This window comes from Euprymna scolopes, chromosome 29 (assembly GCF_053919585.1).
Source record: "Euprymna scolopes isolate OS-2025 chromosome 29, ASM5391958v1, whole genome shotgun sequence".
Classification (NCBI taxonomy): domain Eukaryota; kingdom Metazoa; phylum Mollusca; class Cephalopoda; order Sepiida; family Sepiolidae; genus Euprymna; species Euprymna scolopes.
In genome coordinates, this window is record NC_136510.1 from 102,614,447 (window position 1) to 102,638,799 (window position 24,353).

At 29.6% G+C, this 24,353-nt stretch overlaps 1 protein-coding gene across 8 annotated transcripts in view; it reads right to left on the minus strand.

The window, feature by feature from the left end:
- LOC145252798 (uncharacterized) overlaps window positions 1–24,353 on the minus strand; it is an 85,386-nt gene that overhangs the window by 38,988 nt on the left and 22,045 nt on the right. The window contains exon 1 of one of the 8 annotated variants that reach the window (XM_080112747.1): window positions 5,777–6,268. The exons of 6 other annotated variants lie outside the window; for them this stretch is intronic. In XM_080112747.1, coding sequence (XP_079968873.1) covers window positions 5,777–5,810 — 34 coding nt within the window. In that variant the 5' untranslated portion in view covers window positions 5,811–6,268. Of the gene's footprint in view, window positions 1–5,776; window positions 6,269–24,353 lie in introns of those variants that run through there. One more of the 8 variants, XM_080112745.1, reaches the window with a different exon arrangement.

A 24,353-nucleotide genomic window follows, 5' to 3' on the forward strand; every position in this document is an offset into this window, starting at 1 on the left:
TTATGACCAGCAAACTCAAAGAAAATGTCGAGAAAATTCATTAGGTACATAAACACAATTTTACTTACAAGTGACAATTTATGAGATAATATTTAAACTTAGAAAATTATACGGTATTTCAATAATTAACAGTGAAATATTTTATCTTTTTTTTCTTTTTTACATACATAAATTATCATATTTTCACGTAGACGTTTTATTTTGCTTGTTTTTAGAAAATAAAAACTGAAAATCAGACATTTTTATATATATAAAAAATATGTAACAAATTTCAATTAAATACCAAAGTCTATTTTCTGCTAATATATAGATGTAAAAGAAGGCGGCATTTACAAGTTGTCGAGTTAAATAAGAAGAATTGTGATTGAAGAAAAAAAAGATTTGATTTGAGGATTAATGTTGACATGTTTATAAAGTGGTGTTAAATCAAAAATAAAGGACTGGAATTAAAGATTTAAATGGCAATTGAGATGATTACCATTTAAAACTTATCCCCAGGTATAAAGATTAAAGATAAAAGCTATTAGAGTAGCTTATCCAATTGTATAATATTCAGATAAGGGATTTATTTATAAAGAAGACTAAGCTCCCCAATTTAAGCAGTTCAACGATAAGGAAATTGTTATAACACATGATGAAGAGTATTGTTCTCCGACTGGTTTAATATAATGTCAATACTCGTCAGCTGTTCGGTGAATAATATTCCATAAATCACAAGGGCTTTTCTAATAATTCATAACAAACAATACAACTGAACCGAGTTACATTTGGGTTTAGAATTTCAATAAAAAGTCCTTTTGTTAGTCACAACGTTTAGAACAATTTAGTTTTCTTGTTGCTGATTGTTTAGTCGTAACCATAACAAATACAGATTATTGGCTTTTTCACGCTACAAAATTATTGTCAAATAACGTCTACATAAATAATTTATGAATAATTAATAAAAAACATATCTAAGAAAGTTATAAACTAGCAAATATTTACTTAAAAAAACAATGTCTCTCTCTCTCTATATATATATGTGTGTGTGTGTGTGTGTGTGTGTGTGTGTGTGTGTGTGTGTGTGTGTGTATATATATGTGTGTATATATAAGTTTCGTGGTTAAATTTTCAATTCTGAAAAAAAAAACATATAGAGACATATATTCGATTTAAGAACTTATTGCTTGACAAAAGGATGTGTATATATGTATATATATATATATATATACATATGTGTGTGTATATATATGTATATATATGTATATATGTGAGTGTGTATATATATATATATATGTATATATATATATGTATATATATGTGTGTGTGTGTGTATATGTATATATATATGTGTGTGTATATATATGTATATAAATATGTATATGTGTGTATATATACATGTGTATATATATGTATATATACATGTGTATATATGTGTATATATATATGTATGTATATATGTATATATATATGTGTATATATGTATATATATATGTGTATATATATACATATATTTATGTATATATATGTGTGTATATATATATATATATATATATATATATATATATATATATATATATATATAAATTATAACAAGTTTCAAATCAGAATTTTAGTGTTATGAAATGAATAAAACTGATAACTCAATGCAATGAATTGCTAACCAACAAGTCGTTCTATCATAGAAAAACATGAGATTGACTATTTTAATTTTTCTTGTGCATAGAAATAATTCTTCAGTATTTGTTCATTAAATAGAAACCAAACAAAATATAGAATTATGTTTCCAATGACAAAAGATCCTCTTTTAAAATGATTTGGCAATAAGGATATTTTCACCATAAGAATGTTTAAATACTTAAACTTAACGAAAATTTTAATGTGTGTGTGCGTCCGTGTGTGTGTGTGTGTGTGTGTGTGTGTGTGTGTGTGTGTGTGTGTGTGTGATACAGATATTTGTAAGATTTTAAAAAGCTGCTAATGATAAAACAATAAAATAACACTATTGTTTTGAAGAGTACTTGAAGTGTTGAATCAAGTTTTCAATTCGTCGAATATAGAGTAACTTCATCTATTATATACTAAATAACGATAACACAAGTAAATGTTCTTCAATCATTATTGAATAATGTAAAAATAAAAAAAAATACGAAGATAATCAGAATCATGTCATTGAAAATTAATTCGTATTTTTTATTTTAAAATGAGTTCATTTGGATAAAATGATCGTTAGTATGAGAAAAAAATGATAATTGTACGAGTATTTTCTGTTTTACAGTTGGTTCATCACTTATTAAGGCTAAGAGCCACTCGAGGATAAGGATTAATGACACGAAATGATTGTCAGCCAAGAGACGAGGAACACTATGGGAGTACCAACATAATATGATAAAAATGATATCAATTTTATATTCCACATTTACAATATAACAAAATATATTTTTAAGTTTAAAAAGACTAGCGGTGAAATAAAAATATGTTTAAAATAATTTTGAATAAATAAAAAATAAGAAATACAAAGATTCAGTCAAAAATATCTTCGAAAAGGTTCCTACAATATATGTTAAACTCTTATTTCAAATTGTGAAAAATGTTTGAAAAATTTCTTAAAAGATGCTCTAAAGATTTAAGTAAACAGTATTATACGAACTGTCTATTTTTTTTTTTTTTAGAACGAAGAAAATATTAAAAAAACATATTATTACAGACTTACAATTATTGTAATTGTTAAATGTTAAGTTGAAATGCTTAAGTAAACACTTGTTGTCAAAAACAGAAAAGCTTAAGTAAACACTTGTTGACAATAACAGAAAAACTTGAGGTAAATAAGTCAAAGGAAATTTCTCTGGTATTTCTTAAGTTTTAAAATATAAACAAATTGTCAATCTGAGATAAATCTCTCATATTCACTTAAGTATAAAATGTACATTAAGTAATTTTCTTTAAAAAAAAATGAGATATAAAATAGAATTAAAACAGAACGGCAGAAAAGTAGAAATTGATATACATAAGAACAATTAATCTATTATATACATCGGAAATATGCACATACCTTATATAGTTCATTTGAAAGATGCATAACAATTGCTGCATTGTATGTTTTGAAAGTCCTAATCCAATGAAAATTATATTTCAAAATCAAGAACTAAAATACAATGGCAGAATAGAAATTTATGGTGTACAGAAGTGGATTTCAAGGTCTTATATGAAAAGAAGAAGATAAAAAAATAAATGGAATAAGACAATTCTTACATCTATAAGATGCTATGTTATGGTATCAAGTTTTGTTCAAGGCCCACCTCCTGGGCGATGCAGATGCATTAGAGCAACTCTGATTGGACGAGAGATGGATATAGATCTCATGGGTAGGCTACACTTATATAGTAGTTATTTTCACATTTATGCAGTTTAAAGCAAGTCTAAATACACCCACATAAAGTAGATGAGCAAAATTACTGTCCATAGGAAAATTTCGTACATGAAATTAGATATAATGGGGGTTATCAAACTCAACTCAAACTAATTCAATATATTTTGCACCTATATGAACCAAATTAAAAGTATATTATTCCTTCTTTTAATGTTTTTTTTTTTTGTTATAATTTTATGATAAAGGAATAAAATTGAATTTCACTGTTTATCAATTTCATAAAATATATTCTCAACTTGATATAATACAAATTTTTTAATTGTCTCAATTAAGAAACACTGAAAGCGTAACAATATTAAGACAGATCTCATAGAACAACGTAAAATAAACAATATTCTATAGGATTCTTTCCTATAATCAAGTTTTTAATAAATTAAATTTTACCAAAAGAGATTTAGAGAGAGGCAGAAAACAATATTTTAAATGCTAATATTCAGTTTAAGCAAGTCTGTTATATTGTCTTTTTTTTATTTAAATTATAAAATTGTGTTTTATATAGAAAATCCAAATTACATTTTTCTTAATGAAAAAAAAAATCAATTTAAGAAAAATTACAGATAATAATTAGAGAAATGATTCCACTATGAATATCATGATGTACCATTTTTTAAAGAATAGATAATACATTAGTGACTGAAAGAGAAGGAGTTCACTAACAGTTAATAAAGTTCAACGTGTGTAAGACAGCATTTACATAAGTGCTATGATCAATGAACGATTTAAAATTAATATATAAATATTTTTTGGTTTTAACAATTTAAACGTTTAGTATAAAACATTCATGGTTTCTATTAGTTTTTAGTTAATAATTGATATTTGGTAAAATATCTTAATCTATGATATTCTCTTGGTTGACCATAATTTCCAGTGGAAAATGAGATCAAAATAATGTCAACAAGAAGTTACTCACCGAGAGAGAGAGAAAAAAAGTACTAGACAAGCAAGCCCCACGTAAAAATGGGCCAATTACTATGACAACTTTTCCTTTATATACATTACTAGATAAATCCTTCATCAAAAGTATCCAATGAAAACTAAGTTACAGATAAGCTGTAAGATCATTAGATTGATCCTTTTAAAGTACTGCATGACTCTAAATAGAATTTTCCCCCTGACAATAACCTGTGCAGCTTGTGCCAAGCAGCTTAGCCTGTGAGCTGTTTAAAGTCTAACCCCCCCCCCCTCAAAAGGCCCTCTAGGCCTTTAAAGTTTTATATAAGGCTTGATTGTAGAAATACTTTTTAGCTGGTGAGTGGTAATCAGCACGCGCACACACGCGCGCGTACACACACACACACACACACACATACACACACACACACACACATACACACACACACACACACACATACATACACACACGCACGCACGCGCGCGCATGTAAACAAAATATTTAAGGAAAAAAAAATGAGAGAAAAATAAACTGTGAAAATATTAAAATATTTTACATAAACAGAAACCATGTTTCTTTCATTATGGATAAGAATATTATTTAAAAAATAGTTTCTATATTTTTAATTATTTTTCAGATATAATTTTATGAAAATTTTAATGATGAAATTACACAACTGATCAATATTTTGGCGGTTATAAAAGGATATTTGTAAAAGACCCCATTCTCGAAAGAAATGTAAACATGTATAAACAAACATAAAGATTAAAAACTACAGCCAGCTTTTAAAGTTTGCGTTTTTGTTACGTGTGTTATGATATTTGTATTAATTGTAGATATTTTTCAATCGTTTGTTATAAATGTTTAACAAATGTATAAAAAAAAATGGAGCAAGGTGTTTAAAGAAATATTAATCTTAGAATTAATGATGACTTTGAAATCTTTTTTATTTATCTTTTTTTTTTTTCGATAAAGTAAAACAATAATTTCCTTTAAGTAATTTTTATAAAAAAATGATTTTGAAAAAAGAATATATTGGAAAGAAGTCTATGTATTCTTACAAATGTGATAATAAATAAAACTGCAACTTGAAAACTTGTTTTTTTTTTTCTAAATGAGATGATTCAACACAAAATTGCATAATGTAGGAATAATGTAATCGATGAAGATATAAGTCGCGTAAATAGGTAATTTCTAATAAAGTGCAAGTATAGGTTGAATCGACTACAAATCGTATTTCGAAGCAGAAAAATGAAAAGTGTGAAACGAGGGTGGGACATCGGATGTCAAGAAAACAAATGTGCATGTTCTTTTGTAAGCTGGCAAAAAGAGTAAACAATGTTACAAGTTGATGTCGATGGACAGGTCTTTCAAGTGAAAAGGATCTTTACATAAGTACAAAGCTCATCGAGAATCAATAAGAATACAAAGTAGAAAGAAACCGGTAGAATAGGTAATAATAATAAGTACAATACCCAGGTTCAATCTGTATTTGGCCCATGTCAGCATGGTAGCTGTTCACTTGTTTCACACAACGGTGATGGGTGATGCGTGTGGTATACCTATTGTCCAGATTGTGTCATGAGGAGAACAGAGTGAACGGCGGCAGGGGGTTGGATGGGTGGGTGAGCGTCAGCGGAAGAAGATAGTGATGATAGGTGGATGGAATGATGAAGATGATGATGATAATGATGATGGTGGCGGTGTTCCACATACACACATACACACATAAAGCAGGCCTATCACGTTGCCAGATAGTGCACATTACAAGGAGGGAAAAGGAGAGGAGAAGGCTTTCATGTTCGGATGCTGCTGCCGACGACGGAGGAGAAGAATACTACTGCAACAACGGGTCAGTCTTGATTCCCCCATTGTGCTGCACACACAAAAAAAAGCCAACGATACGAACAGCAGCAGCATCAAGTGCAGCAGCATCATCAGCAGCAACAGCAGCAGCTGCGATAGTCATTAACGGAGATCGGCCATCAGCAGGAGCGGAGAATTAAAAAGGGGAGGAGATACACAAAAGAGGGAGGAGTGAGGGGAGGAGATAGAATACATATAAGGTGCGGAAGGAGGGGTCACCCCCTCCCCCCAAAAAAAAGAGGGAGGTGACAACTTTGATAAGCAGCAGCAGCAGGGGGAGGGGGGAGGATGCGTATAGGTGATGGTCATGGTGGTAGCGCGGTGACCTGCCACAGCAGTAGAGTAATAAGGCAGTACGCACTCACCATCAATAAGGCGGCACGTTAAGTAGATCGTCTGTGCGTATATGTCAGCTCGTTGTAGAACTAGTGTAGTAGTTGTTGCAGCTGCACCGGCACTCACTTGCAATCACAGTGCAACTCTGATGCACTACACACGTGTAAAAAAAAAAAAAAAAAAAAAAAAAAAACACACCAAAGAGATCATAGGGAGAAAGGCCAATGTGTTAGTATCATTTTTCACTTAGTTATTTTTAATGTAAACACACACACACACACACAAAGAAGCAAAACGAAAAGGAGGAAAAAAGATGGATGAAACCATATCTAATTTACATTGGACCATTCTCCAAATCTTTTATACCTTCAATTCCCAATAAGGATTTTATAAAAGTTATTCATGCATTGCCTTTTTTTAAATGTTTGTTAAAACCATGTCGATATAATGTTACTTTCGTAATCCTTTTGTTTTTTGATAAGTCTAAAATTTATTCAGAATTAAAAAATAAACAATTTTTTTTTAATTATTAAGTGTGTGTGTGTGTGTGTGTTTAAATTATTAAGTGCGTGTGTGTTTCTCGCCTATGCGTATACAAATTGAAATATGTATTTACTATTAATCGAATACGAATATTTATTGAAATCCAAAATAAAATCAGAGAAAACTAAAACAATTTGCAAAAACTTTAGTAAAAAAAAAAATATGTACACCTAATTATATTTTGAATTATTTTTCTCTAAACCCACTCGGCAATATGTCTCTTACCAGGGCAACACCAGGAAAATAAAGCTCGTTAGATATAAACTAGACAAAGCTATTGGAATCGATAACATTTATAGATATTTTGATATTTCTATGATTGATAAAAGTGAGAATGAAATTAGAATGACGATTTAAAATGGATGAAGTGATGAAAATCATAAGTTAAAATTCAAAATCTAACACTTGAATAAGTATTCATTAATGTCATTCACATAATTCTCATGTGTAAATATGAAGAACCATTGTATGTCATTTATTGTCAAAGAAAAATATTGATCATCAAAGAAAAAACACAAACAAATATGGTTCAATAAAATAAAACATTAAATTAGAGAAAAAGGATTAGAAGTTATATCAGAAGAAATATACCTCAAGCGCTTAACAGAAACAATCTACCTATATATATATATATATATATATATATATATATATATATATATATATATATATATATATGTGTGTGTGTGTGTGTGTATGTGTGTGTGTATATGTGTGTGTGTGTGTGTGTATATATGTGTGTGTATATATATGTGTGTGTGTGTATATATATGTGTGTGTGTGGTGTGTATTTATATATGTGTGTGTGTGTGTATCTATATATATGTGTGTGTGTATCTATCTATCTATCTATCTATCTATCTATATATATATATATATATATATATATATATATATATATATTTATATTTAAATATGTATGAATAAAAAATCAATACGAAAAATATATAAATGTTTATATCTTTTCTGTATTTATTTCCTGTGTGTTGACGTGTACGAATACAAAAAGATTGATGAATATAGTTTAAAAGAAAATTGGAATAGAATCTCAAGATTAAAAAACAAATGAAAAATTAAAACTTATTTTAGATAACTATAAATACAAACAAAACTTAACTCAAATTGAATTTTAAATTGGTGATCATGAATTAAGTGGCTAATAAAGTAAATGGAAAAATGTTTAAGGCTTTTTTTTTTTATTAAGCAATATCGAATATTACATAGTCTTCTTTAATAAACGTCTAATCTAAGCAAGGGATGCTGTTACAATGATACCCCTTCCCATTCATATTGCATTTTTACGTTGAAAATAACTAAAAACAAAATTAACCACTGCGAAAATGTTTGGGAAATAAACGATTAGATAATTAAAATGTATGAAGTCGTCATATCAACAATAATTGGCAACTATTGTAGAAGGCAAGAAAAAAAAAATAATTAAAATCAATTACCTATCAATACTTACTTTACATTTCAATAAAAAAAAAAAGTATGTCAATGTTAACTGAATGTTTAAATTTTTATACTTTTTAAGTTGAAACTAAACCAATAAAACTTATTTCTTTATTGCGTGTTTAATAATAGCGTAAGTTTCTAAAAGAATCTCTAAATCTTAAATCACAAGTAAAAATAATACTTTTATTTGATTATTTGGAATACAGAAATGCTAAAATCTGATTTATCTATCGCATAACAACAAAAAAAAAAAACATTCTGTATAAATGATAAGAGCCAAGTCTTTCAAGAACTTCCATTTGAATCAAGTTTATTCTAACGTGGGTAAACATAAAAAGCTTTTTGCCAATGTTAAAAAGATACGAGTCACACGTCTATATGTATTGAAAGGAAAGCGAATATTCCTTCCAGTTATACATGGGAAAAATGATGTTGCGTGTAGAATTGAATGAAAGGCAAATGGATTCGAAGAACTTTTTTAAAAGGTACTGTTGCTCCCCCAAAGTGAAGAATCCCTTCTGGCTGAAAACTGTATGTGTGTGTGTGTGTGCACGCATGTGTGTGTGTGTGTGTGTGTGCGTGCGCGCGTGTGCGTGCGTGCGTGTGTGTGAGTGCGTGCATGCGCGCGTGTGTGCGTGTGTGTTCGCGCGCGCGCGCGCGCGTGTGTGTGTTCGCGTGTACGGACGACTAAGAGAGGGCTTCTCTAAAATTAGACAATATCAAAACAGGAATAGCATACAACTAGAGATTATACATGCACATTCACATATGAATGAAAAAGAGTTACATAGATATTCTATGTTAATACACTTTAAATAAACAAATTTCCATCTTATTTCATTATTCCCTATGGACAGAGAAAGCAAAAAAAAATGAAAGCACTATAAAAACTACGAGAAACAAATAATAAATTTAAGTATTATTGACTTCAATAGGAATCGGGGAAAATGACAAAATTAAAGAATTAAAACTATCTCATGCAATTATTACCCTATCGTTATTTTTATGGCAAGTGCTCAACTGGATTCTAATCTATGGTTCCGCCTTGCAAAACTTTCACAAAAAAAAATACACTCGACTAGCTACAACCATTATATACGATTTCCCCCACTCTCTATATATGCCTAAATTTAAACGCAGTTTTCATGAACAAAGCTTCTTTCCCATAACTTCCCGTCTGTGGAACACTGTTCCGTTGGCTTGCTTCCTAGTTGAATACAACATAATAGCCTTCAAATCCAATGTAAACAAGTTCTTGTTGAGCCGTCCCCATAAATAATCAAATTCTACCCAATTTACACCATTAATGACTAGTACAATACCATCTTACATTCATTAACCCTTATCCTCGAGTGGCCTCCGGGCCTTGAAAAGTGATGACTCCCAAGTAAAAAAAAAAAAAAAAAATCTGCTAACAATATTATTATATTTATTTACATTTAGTTTTGTAGACCTTTGCTTTTATAGATCTGTCTCCATACAAGGTACCATTTTAAAGAAAAGATGAAATGAAAAGGTAAAAAAAAGGTGTTATTACAAGTGAATATAATGTCATAAATACATAAATCGATGTAAACTAATAGACGAGAAAAATAACATTAAATGCGAATGACACAGTAAGATATTAATGAAAATTAGGATTTACAAAAGCAAAAAGGAAAAATTTAGAAATGAAATCATGTTATGAGATGACACTGATATAGTGGTAATTTCTGAAATGGTTTAAATCTAACTAATTGATAAATATTACATCCGCAAAGTTTTGCAGGTGTCTATATACATATGCAATCATTGCACCATTGAATAAAAGAAAACTAGTCAAAAATATAAAAAAGAGAGATTTGAAAGTACCTATTTACTATGCCTCCCCACAGGACAGAGTTAGACACCAGGGTCGTTTTTTAACGTGGAGAAAAGGTACAAAAATAAAAATTGTCTCAGTCGTGAAGGATTTCTCCTCCACCGAAAGAGAACAAGAAATAGAAGTGCAGCATCTGAAGAACAGATGGTATTTATTTGCTCCCCCACCGAGCAAATTAGGCACAAGGCCGATTTTTAATGTGAGGAGTGAAGGGAGGGGGAAGGGGAAAAGGGGACCAGCTCCCGAGAGGTGGGAAATGGGAGCTGGTTAAAGGTCAGGCATGTGGGGTTGCCCCCACATCTGGTCTTTGCTAGTCATAGCTAGTCATAGCTTGCAGTATCTGCCGGAACAGATACTACACTTTGATCTTGTCCCGAAGGCCAAGAAGTATAGAAAGGTTGTTTTACCGGAATTATATAAGAATATTTTTTAAATGCTCTAATCATAATTATGAATTTCTAAATATTTGAGTCTATTGCAAAAAAAAAAAAAAAAAAAAATGCTTGCTATTAACTCTTCAAGTAATATTTCTGTAGTAAACTTGTAAAGTATCTCAAATCTTTATAGATCCACTGATTTATGAGAAAAGGCAACATATCATGTTCTGGAAAAGAAAATGCAGACAAGCATATTTTGGTGAGAACAATCTTATGGCAGGGAACTAAATAATTCAACATCCAGAAAGAAAAACGTTACGCAATAAATAAAACAAATAAAAACGAAAGAAACGATGAGAAGACGAAACATATATTAATAGCCAATACGGTTTAAATGTCAGATGGACAATATCATTTTATTGATGGATTAACAGGTAAAAACACAAACACACACGCACGCACACACACGTGTGTGTGTGTATATGAGTGTGCGTGTGTATATGTATGTGTGTATATATGTGCGTGTATATATATATGTATATGCATATACATATATATGTGTATATACATGTGTAAATATGTGTATATATGCGTATATATGTATATATATGCATATATATACGCATATAAGCATATATATGTACATGCATATATATACATAAGTATGTATGTCTATATACGTATATATGTATATATGAGTATATATGTACATATACGTATATATGCATATATATACGTATATATACATATATATACGTATATATGCATATATATACGCATATATATATGCATATATACATATATATGCATATATATACGTATATATGTATGTATATATATATATATATATATATATATATATATATATATATATATATATATATATATATATATATATATACTTGCAAAAGTACCCGTCGTTGACTGGGTTAAAAAACAGCCTACAGAAAATGGACTCTGATTTATGAAAGTATGATAGGTTATGAAGAGGAAGGGTTGTAAAGAGATAGCTTCGAATTTGGGGCTATCAAAACCAAAGCAAAATATGATGAAAGTAAAAATAAAATAGATAAACCCCATAATTTATTATACCATACCTGTTCACACTGAAACACTTATCACAATATTCTGTGGATCTATATTAAAAAACCTTGTTAAACTTTGTGACATATTTCCATTCTGTGGAGGTCAGGCGCGAAAGATACCCATAATTTTATTATACCATATTTCTTCAAACTGAAACATAATTATCAAAGTATACTTACACAGATAGATATGAAAAGTCTTTATTAAAGTTTGTGCCTATTTCCATTCTATGGAGGCCAGGCGCGAACGCACACCCCATAATTTTATTATACCATCCCTATTTAAGTTAAAACATACTTATCAAAGTATTCTTATGTACATCTATATCAAAAACACTTATAAACGTTTTTTTTAATCTTTAAATTTTTTCTTTCCAAAGTTTGTGGACCAGGCGCGAACGCAGACACCACAATTTTAATGAACCACCGTTCTGCCAGATTAAACATACCCATTCCTGTGTCTCGATACATCTTCTATCATTATATGTAATCAGTTTTTTAAAATAGTCAACCATATAGGAGCCTATTCGTGACCACATACACAGCTTTATATTATAGATATATGCATATATATATGTATATTTGTATATATATGTATATATGTATATATATACACATATATATATGTATATATATATGTATATATACATATATATGCATATATATATACGTATATATGTATATATATGCATATATATGTATATATGCATATATATATGTATATATACGTATACATGCATATATGTATATATATGCATATAAATTTATATATACATATATATGCATATGTATACGTTACATACATGTATATACATATATATATATATGTATATGTATATATACATACGTATATATACACACACACTTTCACACACACAGACATATATATATTTCGAAATAATAGCTAACCTAATAAACAAATTACTCCTTAAAATGAAGGATAATAAATCATAGTAAATGTTATTCTATCTTAGATAATAAAATATTTATTTTATTAACCAATAATAAATGTGTGTGTCACTAATTTTAACATGAAATAGCAGTCTGCAAAGTTAGAACTAGTTCATATTGCTTTAATATATCAAAAACAGCTATGGCTAATTTAGGAAGGCCTTCACCTCACAATGTTATGACATGAGATTTTAGATCTTTTGAAACAAACAACGTTAAATAGTTCTTGCAGTTGAGCAGGTAAATTTAGTAACTGCAAAAGATGTATTAACAAAATTTAAATAATTGTAAAATAAGAATAGGAAAAGAGAGAAAAAATCATACATTTATATGCTTTTTAGACTCCCACCTCACACACACACACACACACACACACACACACACATATATACACACACACATTTATATATATATATATATATATATATATATATATATATATATATATATATTCACACACACATATATGTGCACATATATGTGCATATATATGTCTTCAAGTCAAACATAAGCAAATGGATGTCTTTAAGTCCAACATAAACAAATTCCTGATGAACTGTCCCCTTAAGTAAGACACTTTATCAAATCTCCAATACTAACAATTACTACGATACTATCCCATTGATTACTGTACATGCAATAACCCTTACCCCCGAGTGGATTCCGGGCCTTGATAAGTGGTGACTACCATATAAAAAAAAAATATATATATATATACATTTACACACACACACACACATATATATATATATATATATATATATATATATATATATTGCTCAGTAAACCAGATGCTGGCTACAAGAAGTACTTAAAAAGTTCCATCAACCTTTGATCAAACCAATATGACTATGGAGTACCTATTTACTATGCCTCCCCACGGGACAGAGTTAGACACCAGGGTCGTTTTTTAACGTGGAGAAAAGGTACAAAAATAAAAATTGTCTCAGTCGTGAAGGATTTCTCCTCCACCGAAAGAGAACAAGAAAATGAAGTGAAGTGCAGCATCTGAAGAACAGATACTACACTTTGATCTTGTCCAAAAGGCCAATGGAGTAGAGGACGGAGAAAAGGTGTTTATGAATCTCAAATCTTAAATATTTTCAAAGCTAAGTTACCAGAAAAAAAAGTGTGCGGATCGTTTTCTGCTTTTTTTTGTATAAAACAATGATTATAGTGGACAGCAGAATCGTACAATAAAGAGAATTAAAAAAAAAAAAAAAAAAAAAAAAAAAAAAAAAACCGTCGTAAATCGCAAACAAATGTGAACACGATAGACCTTAAGAGCAGATGGTCAACAGCTTTACAATTACATAGCATTTGTTATCTGAACAATAAACGAGATATTTATTTCATGCAAATGTTTTATCATTTTATTATTTTTGTGTGACATTGTTTTATGGACTACTGTGTAAGTACAAAAACAGTAAAAAAAAAAATATTTCTAAGAATATAAATAGACGCACACACGCATACACGTACACACACCAATTACAGAAAAAAAAAAACAACATTTTATTACCTCCCCCCCCCCACTCGAAAAAAAAACGAATAAATTAAATAAATGTGTTTTAAAGACAAATAATCAAAAGCTGAAATTTGGGAAATTTATGAGACATACTAAATTAATCCATGAAGGTACGCCAACTATTGTACCTATTTACTATACCTCCCCACGGGACATAGTTAGACACCAGGGTCGTTAGAAAAGGTACAAAAATAAAAAAAATTGTCTCAGTTGTGAAGGACTGATCCTCCACCGAAAGAGAACAAGAAATGGAAGTGCAGCATCTGAAGAACAGATGGTGTTTATTTGCTCCCCCACTGAGCAAATTAGGCACAAGGCCGTTTTTAATGTGAGGTAAAAACCAGCTCCCCTAAAAGGGGTCACTCTGGTTACCAAAAATAATAATTGCCCCAGTATAGAGGGTTTCCCCTCCATTGACTGGTACAAATTATCTTAAGTGCAGCATCTGAAGAACAGATACTACACTTTGATCTTGGCTAAACGGCCAAGTTACGCCAACTATTGTACCTATTTACTATGCCTCCCCACGGGACAGAGTTAGACACCAGGGTCGTTTTTTTAACGTGGAGAAAAGGTACAAAAATAAAAATTGTCTCAGTCGTGAAGGATTTCTCCTCTAACGAAAGAGAACAAGAAAATGAAGTGCAGCATCTGAAGAACAGATACTACACTTTGATCTTAGATGAAAAGCAAAATAAAGCTAATTATAATTTGCTAGCTTTTGTTGTGAAAATTATACAATTGACCCTTCACTAAAAGACATCAGTTCAAAATTTAATTCTACGGTAGATATGAAAAATAGTAATACACACACACACACAACTTACGGTAAATATATAACATTTCTAATAGGATGTTTCCTTTTTAACGTAAATTATGGTTTTAATTCATCCCTAATATTATTACATAGACAAGTGGACAGTAGTTTTATGGGAAAAGTAATGAAATAACATTCAAAATGTCTATATTCTCGGAATTACAATATTAAATTACTATAACGATATAATTCGGTAGCTTTTATAAGTACATACGAATTAAAATAAAACATCATGGTAAATACTCGTCTGAGCTTCAATCTATGCACTCTCCCCTTGCCAAACTTTAACAAAAAGCACTCGTCTAGCTACAGCAAGCATCAACAGTTTCTCTCATTGTCTATCTCTGCTTACATCTAAATGCAAATTCCATGAACAGGGCTTCTTTCCTGGAATTGCCGTTAGTGTAACTGTTCCTCTGGCCTGCTTTCCAGCTGACTACCATATGGTCGTCTTCTAAGTCCAATGTAAACAACTTCTTGTTGAGTCCCCCCCTCCCGCCTCTAAATAATCCATTTCTACCCCATTTCTACCGCTAACGATCAATACGCTGTTGTTTCATTAACCCTTATTCTCGAGTGGTTTTCGAGCCTTGATAAATGGTGACTCCCATGTAAAAGAAAAATGTACATAAACTTAATTATCAACGTACATTCATACTATTCAAAGTTGTTAAAGGCATACCTATAAAAGTAATACCTTTAAATAAAAATAAATATTTGTAAAATAAAAATGCATTGTTTAACAGATTAAGGTATATTAAAAGTAAATTATTTGTTTAAAACTAGACAAGTATCATTATAAATCAAGGAATCATTCTGCACTGAAAAAAATCACAAAATAAAGTATGTAGTCAGCTAATAAGTTCAAAACAGAAAAACAAAACTATTGACAATAGTATATCTATAAAAAATATGTTTTTATTCTAATTCATACTCACTGTATTTCCCCGGCGTTGCCCCGTTGAGAGCTTAGAGAAAAAATAATTCAAAATATGGTTACATTTATATCAATAGGATTTTTGAAAATTCGTTTTAGTTATCCCTTGTTCTATTTTTGACTTGAATAAATATTTATTATTTTTAAAAAAATGTAAATATGATAGTTATGTATAGGCAAAACACACACACAGCCATATAAGATTTGACAATAAAAATAAAACAGGTACAATTCCCCCACGAATAAACACAAGTAAAGACAGATTCCAGAAATAAAAGCCAGATTATATTCAAATGTTTGTGGTTCTAAGCAAAAATAGAGAAAAATGAAACATTTGAATTGTGATCAAATATTTTTATGCCAAAAAAATATGAATAAACTTATTTTAAGAAAAGTAAATGTTCCAATGAGATTTTGTTCAAAGTTGTTTCTTTTTAAGTTTTGTAAATGTACCTATATACTTGCCTCCCCACGAGGGCAGAGTTAGACACAAGGTCGTATTCAATGTAGGGGAAATCCAGCCCTCCCATTAAAAAAAGGGCAGTCTGGATAAGCATAAATCAAAAATTGCCTCAGACATGAAGGATTTCTCCTTTACCGAGCTAGGACAGAAAAGGTGAAGTGTATCATCAGAACAGATACTACACTGTGCTCTTGAAGTTTAAGAATATTTATTTACATGAAATATATGGAAACAATAGAAATAATAAATTTCCAAAAATCGAGTACGAAGCAAAAGTACTAACACAAAAAATGCCTTTTCTATTATAATTTGCTTGTTTTTCCTTGTTCCTTCATCAATAATGATCTAGTGATCATCCACATTTTCTTGCTAATAATGCACTGGTGTCTGTTTTCTACGGACTTTCCTTTTGATCGCACACGGTTTTAGACGACACATTATGTGTGAAGTGCGATCGTTTTAAGCCCATGATGTGTGAAAGCTGCAGTTGTTGGTAAAGTATTTAATTCAAACGTTAAGCTTCACGTAAGGTTTGCAGAAAGGGACACTTCTTCACGGGAGATTAATAAATAAATATCTACATATACGATGTATTCCCCCGAAAATGGCAAGTCCGCAATGGGATTGGGATAGGTGAGAGAGAGAGAGAGAGAGAGAGAGAGAGAGAGAGAGAGAGAGAGAGAGAGAGAGAAGGCGGGGGGGGGGATTCCCCAGCAAAGCACCGGCCACTGACTGAGAATGTCTGGTCAACGGTTGATGGTCGATCAGAACGGATTTCAACAATAACAGCAACAAAACTGCATCCCGAGGGGACAAGTTGATACTCTTACCATATTTCTCTCTCTCTCTCTCTCTCTCTCTCTCTCTCTCTCTCTCTCTCTCTCTCTCTCTCTCTCTCTCTCTCTCTTTTAAACGGACAGGTCCAACCTCATGGATAAATTTAAGATAAACAATGAATGAAAAATGCACAAAAAACATTCAAGCCCATAATTTTACCGTCAACGTAAATCACGGAGATCATTTCAAGGTGTCATCACTAATGAGTAAGTAATTTTATAATCTTGTTCAAGAGACACAGCTTCTTTAACTCATGTTTCTCTAATATCTCTATTAAATTAAATGCGCATACAAATAATAAATAAATAAAATAAAAACTTTTTTTTTTTTAAATGTGCATCGTTATAGTTGATCCGATGATGCGACCAGCAAATTTTTGTCATTGGCTCAATTCTAAAACACACACACACACACACACACACACACACACACACACACACACACACACACACAGACACACACACACACACACACACACACACACAGTTCAGTGCACCAAATGAAGAGAGTGGCAAAAGGGTTTCACTGATGTATACCTAAACTACCTCAGAGGGTATCGATACCCTATCTGGATATTTTTCTGTCCATCTAATTATACATGTACAAATAACATCTATACTTGAGTACTGTACTACTGTCCTCATGAAGAGGTAGATAAACGAAAATATTAGAAAAAATATAAAGAAAAGTAGTTAAAAATTGTCAAAATAATTATTGCACTATTATTTTAAGCTAAATTCAGGCCGGTAAAAATGTAATTAATTTCTTCTCTTTTCAAAATTCCTGTTTGAGTTCAATCGATTCAATTAAAATTAAACGTACATTAGAACATAAGTAGTAATAGTTAATAATTCAGACAGTTACACCCTCAAAGAAAAGTTATTCTGATTTATAAATGGAATAATATTTAATTTATAAAATTATATTTGTGTTGTTTCTACTTTGAGTTAATAAACCCCGAAATTTCACAAACGATTTCCCTTCATCTGTGTATCAACAGCCTTCGTTGGCCATAAGAATAGGTTGATGCGTTACATCTTTTACGGACAATTGAAATTTTATCGGGTACTTTTTTTGTCAAATTCCTCATGCTATTATTATTCTTTCAAGAAATGGTAGTTAAAAATATAATAAAGAATATAATTTACTCAAATTATGAAATTGTCACCGTCATATATATATATATATATATATATATATATATATATATATATATATATATATATATATATATATTTCTTCACCGTATTACCCATATTCCCTCTGCTTCACTATTTGTCACCAAGTAAGATCTATGACTTATTTGTAGTTTCATCAAATACTTTTGCAAGCAAAATCGGATCCCGCATTTTGCTAAATCCCACTCTCTGGTGAGAAGAAAAGTATTTCTTCGAAACTCCGCGGATTAAGGACTATCCACTTATTTTATGGTTCCTTTTTAAAATTAAATGTTTTTTTTTTAAACTCTTTTTCAAAGTGTTTTTAACAAGTTTTAGTAGCTACTACTTGACAAAAGTTTTCCATCTCTTCAGTTAAGTGCTGTGCATCTGTGTGCACGTAGGTGACTTTTTAATCCAGCTTTAGTCCTACATGAAAGTACACAAAAACTTTCCTTCTTGTAAAGGTAATAAATATGTGTGTGTGTGTGTGTGTCTGTGTGTCTGTGTGTGCGCACGCGCACATATATACTTCTACACACACACACACTGTCGTACAGACGGTCAGGTTTTAATCTTGGCTTGAAGTAGTTGCCTGTTTAGCCGCACTGATGAGCTGTGAAACAGCGAAACAGTACTGTATGTGGATCACACACACACACACACACACACATATATATATATATATATATATATATATATATATATATATATATATATATATATATATATATATATATATGAATCCAAGACCATTCAATTTCTATTAAACAATAATTAGAAAAGCTTTTTTCTTTTTTTCCTTTTCCGTAAAAATGTAAGATGGTCTCACTGACACGTATGCGTTGAATCAAACACATACACAAGCAATGACACGCACAACAGTACAACACAGATATTTTTCAGATAAACACACATAACTGTAATATTACAATCGTTTTCCAATATTTTAGATATGGAAACTTTTATACAAAATTTTAAAAATGCTCAGGAAGTAACTTCAAAAAATAGCAACAAAAAAAAATGTCTAGAAAGATAACACAAACATGTAAACGGTATTAATCCTAATTATAAAAATTAGCTGGCTTTTAAAAAATAATGTTTATAATTTAGCTCGCGTCAACAAATATTCATAAAATGAAAATATGAAAACTTCGAAGATCCTTGAGATATTTTAATGTAAATCCGCGTCGACACACTTTTGTGTAATGATTGCATAATCAACAACTCTGTTCAAAGTGTGGGTTATTTGTTGATTAAATGTTAATAAACAAAAATACACTTTATTTCTTCTGTTTTTTACTGTTTTGGATTCGGTTTTGTTAATAAAATCAAAAACGAAAATTTACTATAGTCAAAATAAAAAGAACAGTATTAAATAAGAGCAGGTAAAGATTAATTGTAAAAACAAATGTGGGTTAGTTTCTGCGCCGAGAAGATAATATTGTTGCTATCTCTCAAATAGAACAATCAATTTTTCTTAAAGTAAAAATCATATAAATTATCACAGCCAAGTAAGAATTATTAAATAGCTCATACCCAATAATTCTTTAAAATATTTCTGTTGTTGTGTGTAAATTTAATTGAATAAAAAAAAATGCATGTTGGGTTATTATGAAACGTGTTCCATGGTCGAGTAAACAACGTGGCCTCTAAGTAGTGTGGAGCTAATTTAATGGTTGGACAATATTCCTTTGTTCCCTATTAGGTAGTATTTTCTTTTTTTTATCATTATTCAGAGAGTCTATAGAGTTTTAGATTAATACTGCCCCCCCTCTCTCACTCTCTCTCTCTCTCTCACTCTCTCTCTCTCTCTCTCTCTTTCTCTCAGCCAGCAGGCACACTGCTTTTGTACTTACAGCTTGCAGACAATGGACGCACATAGTAAATCATGACTGGCCTTCTACCCTGCCACTCTACAACACTTCTTGTTTTAACACTTTCTCTCTCCTTTGTCAAGTGATGGAATAAGTAAAGAAACACACACACACACACACACTATATATATATATATATATATATATATATATATATATATATATATATATATATATATATATATATATATATATATATATATAGACTGCAATTGTTCTTGATCGGTGCTTGCTTGGCAAAAAAGAGAAGTTTACAGTTTATTGAAATGACCTTTTGTTATATGTGACTCACATTTCTATTGAATATGCCGAAAGAAAATATCTAGCTACAATAATTAAAATCGGAAAATGCAATTTAACCCAATCAGGAACGATGGATAATAAATAAATAAATAAATAAATAAATAAATAAATAAATATCCTATTCTTTAATATTGAGCTTTCCGGTTTGAAATCATATGTTTGCTTTTTTTTTTTTTTTCATACACGATTTATTGACACTATTTAATATTTGTCATTTTTTTTTTTTTTTTACAACAAAGTAAAACTTATTGTCGTTTCTAATAGAAGTCCGTGAGAGTAACCATGAGTACAAGCCGCTGGTATTCAGTTTCAATTTCATGAAAAACATTTTTGTTGATAGAATTCGAGCAACCGCAATTAACAAAGAATAAAAACACAAACGTAACGTGTGAAGTGAAAAAATGAAAATATCGATGATCGTACTGTTTATTATTATAAAAACAATTGAACGCAAATTTTTCGGCTATAATGTAACACAAATTAAAACTTTTTTCGTGTTATTCTCTCAAATAAAACCAGAAAAAAAAGTTAGCAATTAAAATAAAATGTTTGCCTGTGGGGTAACTAACGATTGCCAAAGCTCCATCCTGCCATTCATAAGAGTTATGTCCCTTCATCTGGATGGGGTCTTCCTTCCCAGGTGGACATAAAAAACGTAAACAATTACGCTAGGAAATACACTAATAACAAGAATCGAATTGATGGATTAATTCAAAATTATTAAATCGAAGAACAATCATAGCAAGCTACAATAATGCTAAAAGATGTTTTAAAATAAAGATAAATAATTAGAAAAACAATTTTTTTTTTAATTTACAGATAAATAATGCTATACATAAATATATTATCATTTGACATAATCTTATAGAAATGTATTATCTTAAACCAGATCGGATAAAAGATATATATTTTCATTTGAACTGAAATAAATATTGTACATACACAACTATACTAAACTAATCATTTTATGGATGGACAGTCCAAATGATTTTTTAGAAAGATACAACATATTTTTCCTTATTATTTACTAACAAAAATGTTCATTTTTTTTCATCTGATCAACCAGATATGATTTGGAAATCATGGAAACATTAGCGCATAACATGCATGTTCGTTTATCTAAACTTTGGAAGCGATAAGAATATATAATAGATGAAAACTCACTTTCATAGTTATTTAATCGTCATCAGATTTATTTATATTAATTTAACGTAGAAGAGGGTTAAAGTTGTGCAAATATATCTAATACCGGAATATGAATTAAATTTATTAGAGCGATTCGTGGGATTGTAAATGATATATCGGAGAGAAGTCTCAATTGTAAATAAAATACGAAAATAAGAAATCAACAAATATTGTTTTCTTTCTATTAAACACCAAACCATTTTCCAGAAAAAAAAGGGAATTACACAAGTAAATTGAGATAATTTCGGTTCTGTTTCACAATCAATTAAATTCCAAGTTTTCGTTATTTTATATTGTCTTTACCTGTTGAAGAATTAAACCAAAATATACAAACCAAGAAAATGAATTTTACAAGTAAATTTATTTCGTTTACATTTTCCTAAAACGAAACAATCCAAAATAAAACAATAATAATAATAACACTCTAAACGTACGTTTAAAACTTGAATACGCCTAAAAGTTTATCGGTGTAATTATAATACCTTTGATTTAGATATGACAGTCTACAGTTATGCAAATCCACTCCAGAAATTGAATAAACTGTTTAAACTTATTAGTTAGTTTTTGAAAAATATATTTTTAAAATTTTAAATTGTAGTGGAAATAAATTGTGCATAGCAATTATCATATAAGAATCAAAGTGTCTGCAATGTGTGAAGTTTCAACACATTGTAAGTTATGAATTGATTGTAGATGAAAATGAACATTTTTTAAAAAAAACAATTTGTTTACTTGATATATATTAGGTTGGTGCAAAAATAATGATGTTTTTTTGACATGCGGGTGGACGTCAAAAAACGACATTATTTTTGCACCAACATAATATATATATATGTGTGTGTGTGTGTGTGTGTGTGTGTGTGTGTGTGTGTGTGTGTGTGCATGTGTGTGTGTGTGTGCGCGCACACACACAGAGACAAAATGATACATATAATAGATAGATATAATATATATAATAGATTTGTATTTCATATAAAATATATATGTAGTTAGTTATGAAACAACTAGTCATATATTTAAAGATATTTAAAGATATTTATATATATATATTTATATATATATATAAATATATATATATGCGCGCACACACACAGACAAAATGATACATATAAAATAGATTTGTATTTCATATAAAATATATGCAGTTAGTTATGAAACAACTAGTCATATATTTAAAGTTTATCATGACTTTGTTCTTAGTGTAATTTACATTTATACAGCAATCCTTTCTACAAGTAGATATTATACATTGCATGCAAAATATATGAAAACTTTGTATACTAATTTCAAAAACAGAAACTATGCATTCTGGATACCAATTCATCATGTACTGCCTAATTTTATATGCAAACATGTACTATTAAAAGAACACTTTGTACAAAGTGCATTGCTTCATTTTATTTCATCAGAAATTAAGAAATTATCAAAATATCGGACCAGAAAATGTTTTGTTTGAAGTTTTAAAGTTTACACGAAAGATTTATTTTTGAAATTTTGAAACTGTTAAAGTAAAATACATTTCGAAAAACAATCTAGCAAAAAAATATATGTTTATATATATATATATATATATAAATATAAACATATATATATATACATATATATATATAAACATATATATATACATATATATATATAAACATATATATATACATATATATATAAACATATATATATACATATATATATGTTTATATATATATATATAAACATATATATATATATATATATAAACATATATATACATATATATATATAAACATATATACATATATATATATATAAACATATATACATATATATATATAGACATATATACATATATATATATATAAAGCGAAACTGAAAGCAGCATGGCTTTTCAGCCTCCACCCCGCCCTCTTCAGTGGCTGTTCAAAATGAAGCCTGTGACACTAATTACCAAACATGGTTGCCTCCCTTGCTTAGTGAAAGTCATATCAAGTTGGTACTTTTTAATATTAGCAGATAGTTGAAAAAAAAAAAAAAAAAAAGAAAAAGAAAAGAAATCCAATAGAAAAAAATCCAAAAGATACAAACTTCTATCAACTTTTTAAGACATTTCTAGGCGTGGAACAAGCTGGACATAAATTGGTAGAAAGAATATAGTTACTTTTTAGATAACAGTTCGTTTTGTCAATGTTTTTATTTATTGAGTTATTTATTGAGCTCGTTCGTATATCATGACGAAGAAGATCACTTGACGATAAAAAGGATATGCAAGACATGACAGTCAAACGTAAACGTAACTAATGAGTAAGAAATGTATAGGGAAAATCCAAGTAATTTAGTTTGATTAGCTGTGCATTATGCATCACCAGTCAAGCAAACATTTTGTTTTGTCTGGAAAAGTACGAAAGTTTTAAACGATGCGAACAATTTCTATTGTACGCAGAACGAATATTTCTATATTGATAACATCGTGTGACCACTTATCGTGTGTTTGTGTGCCCATA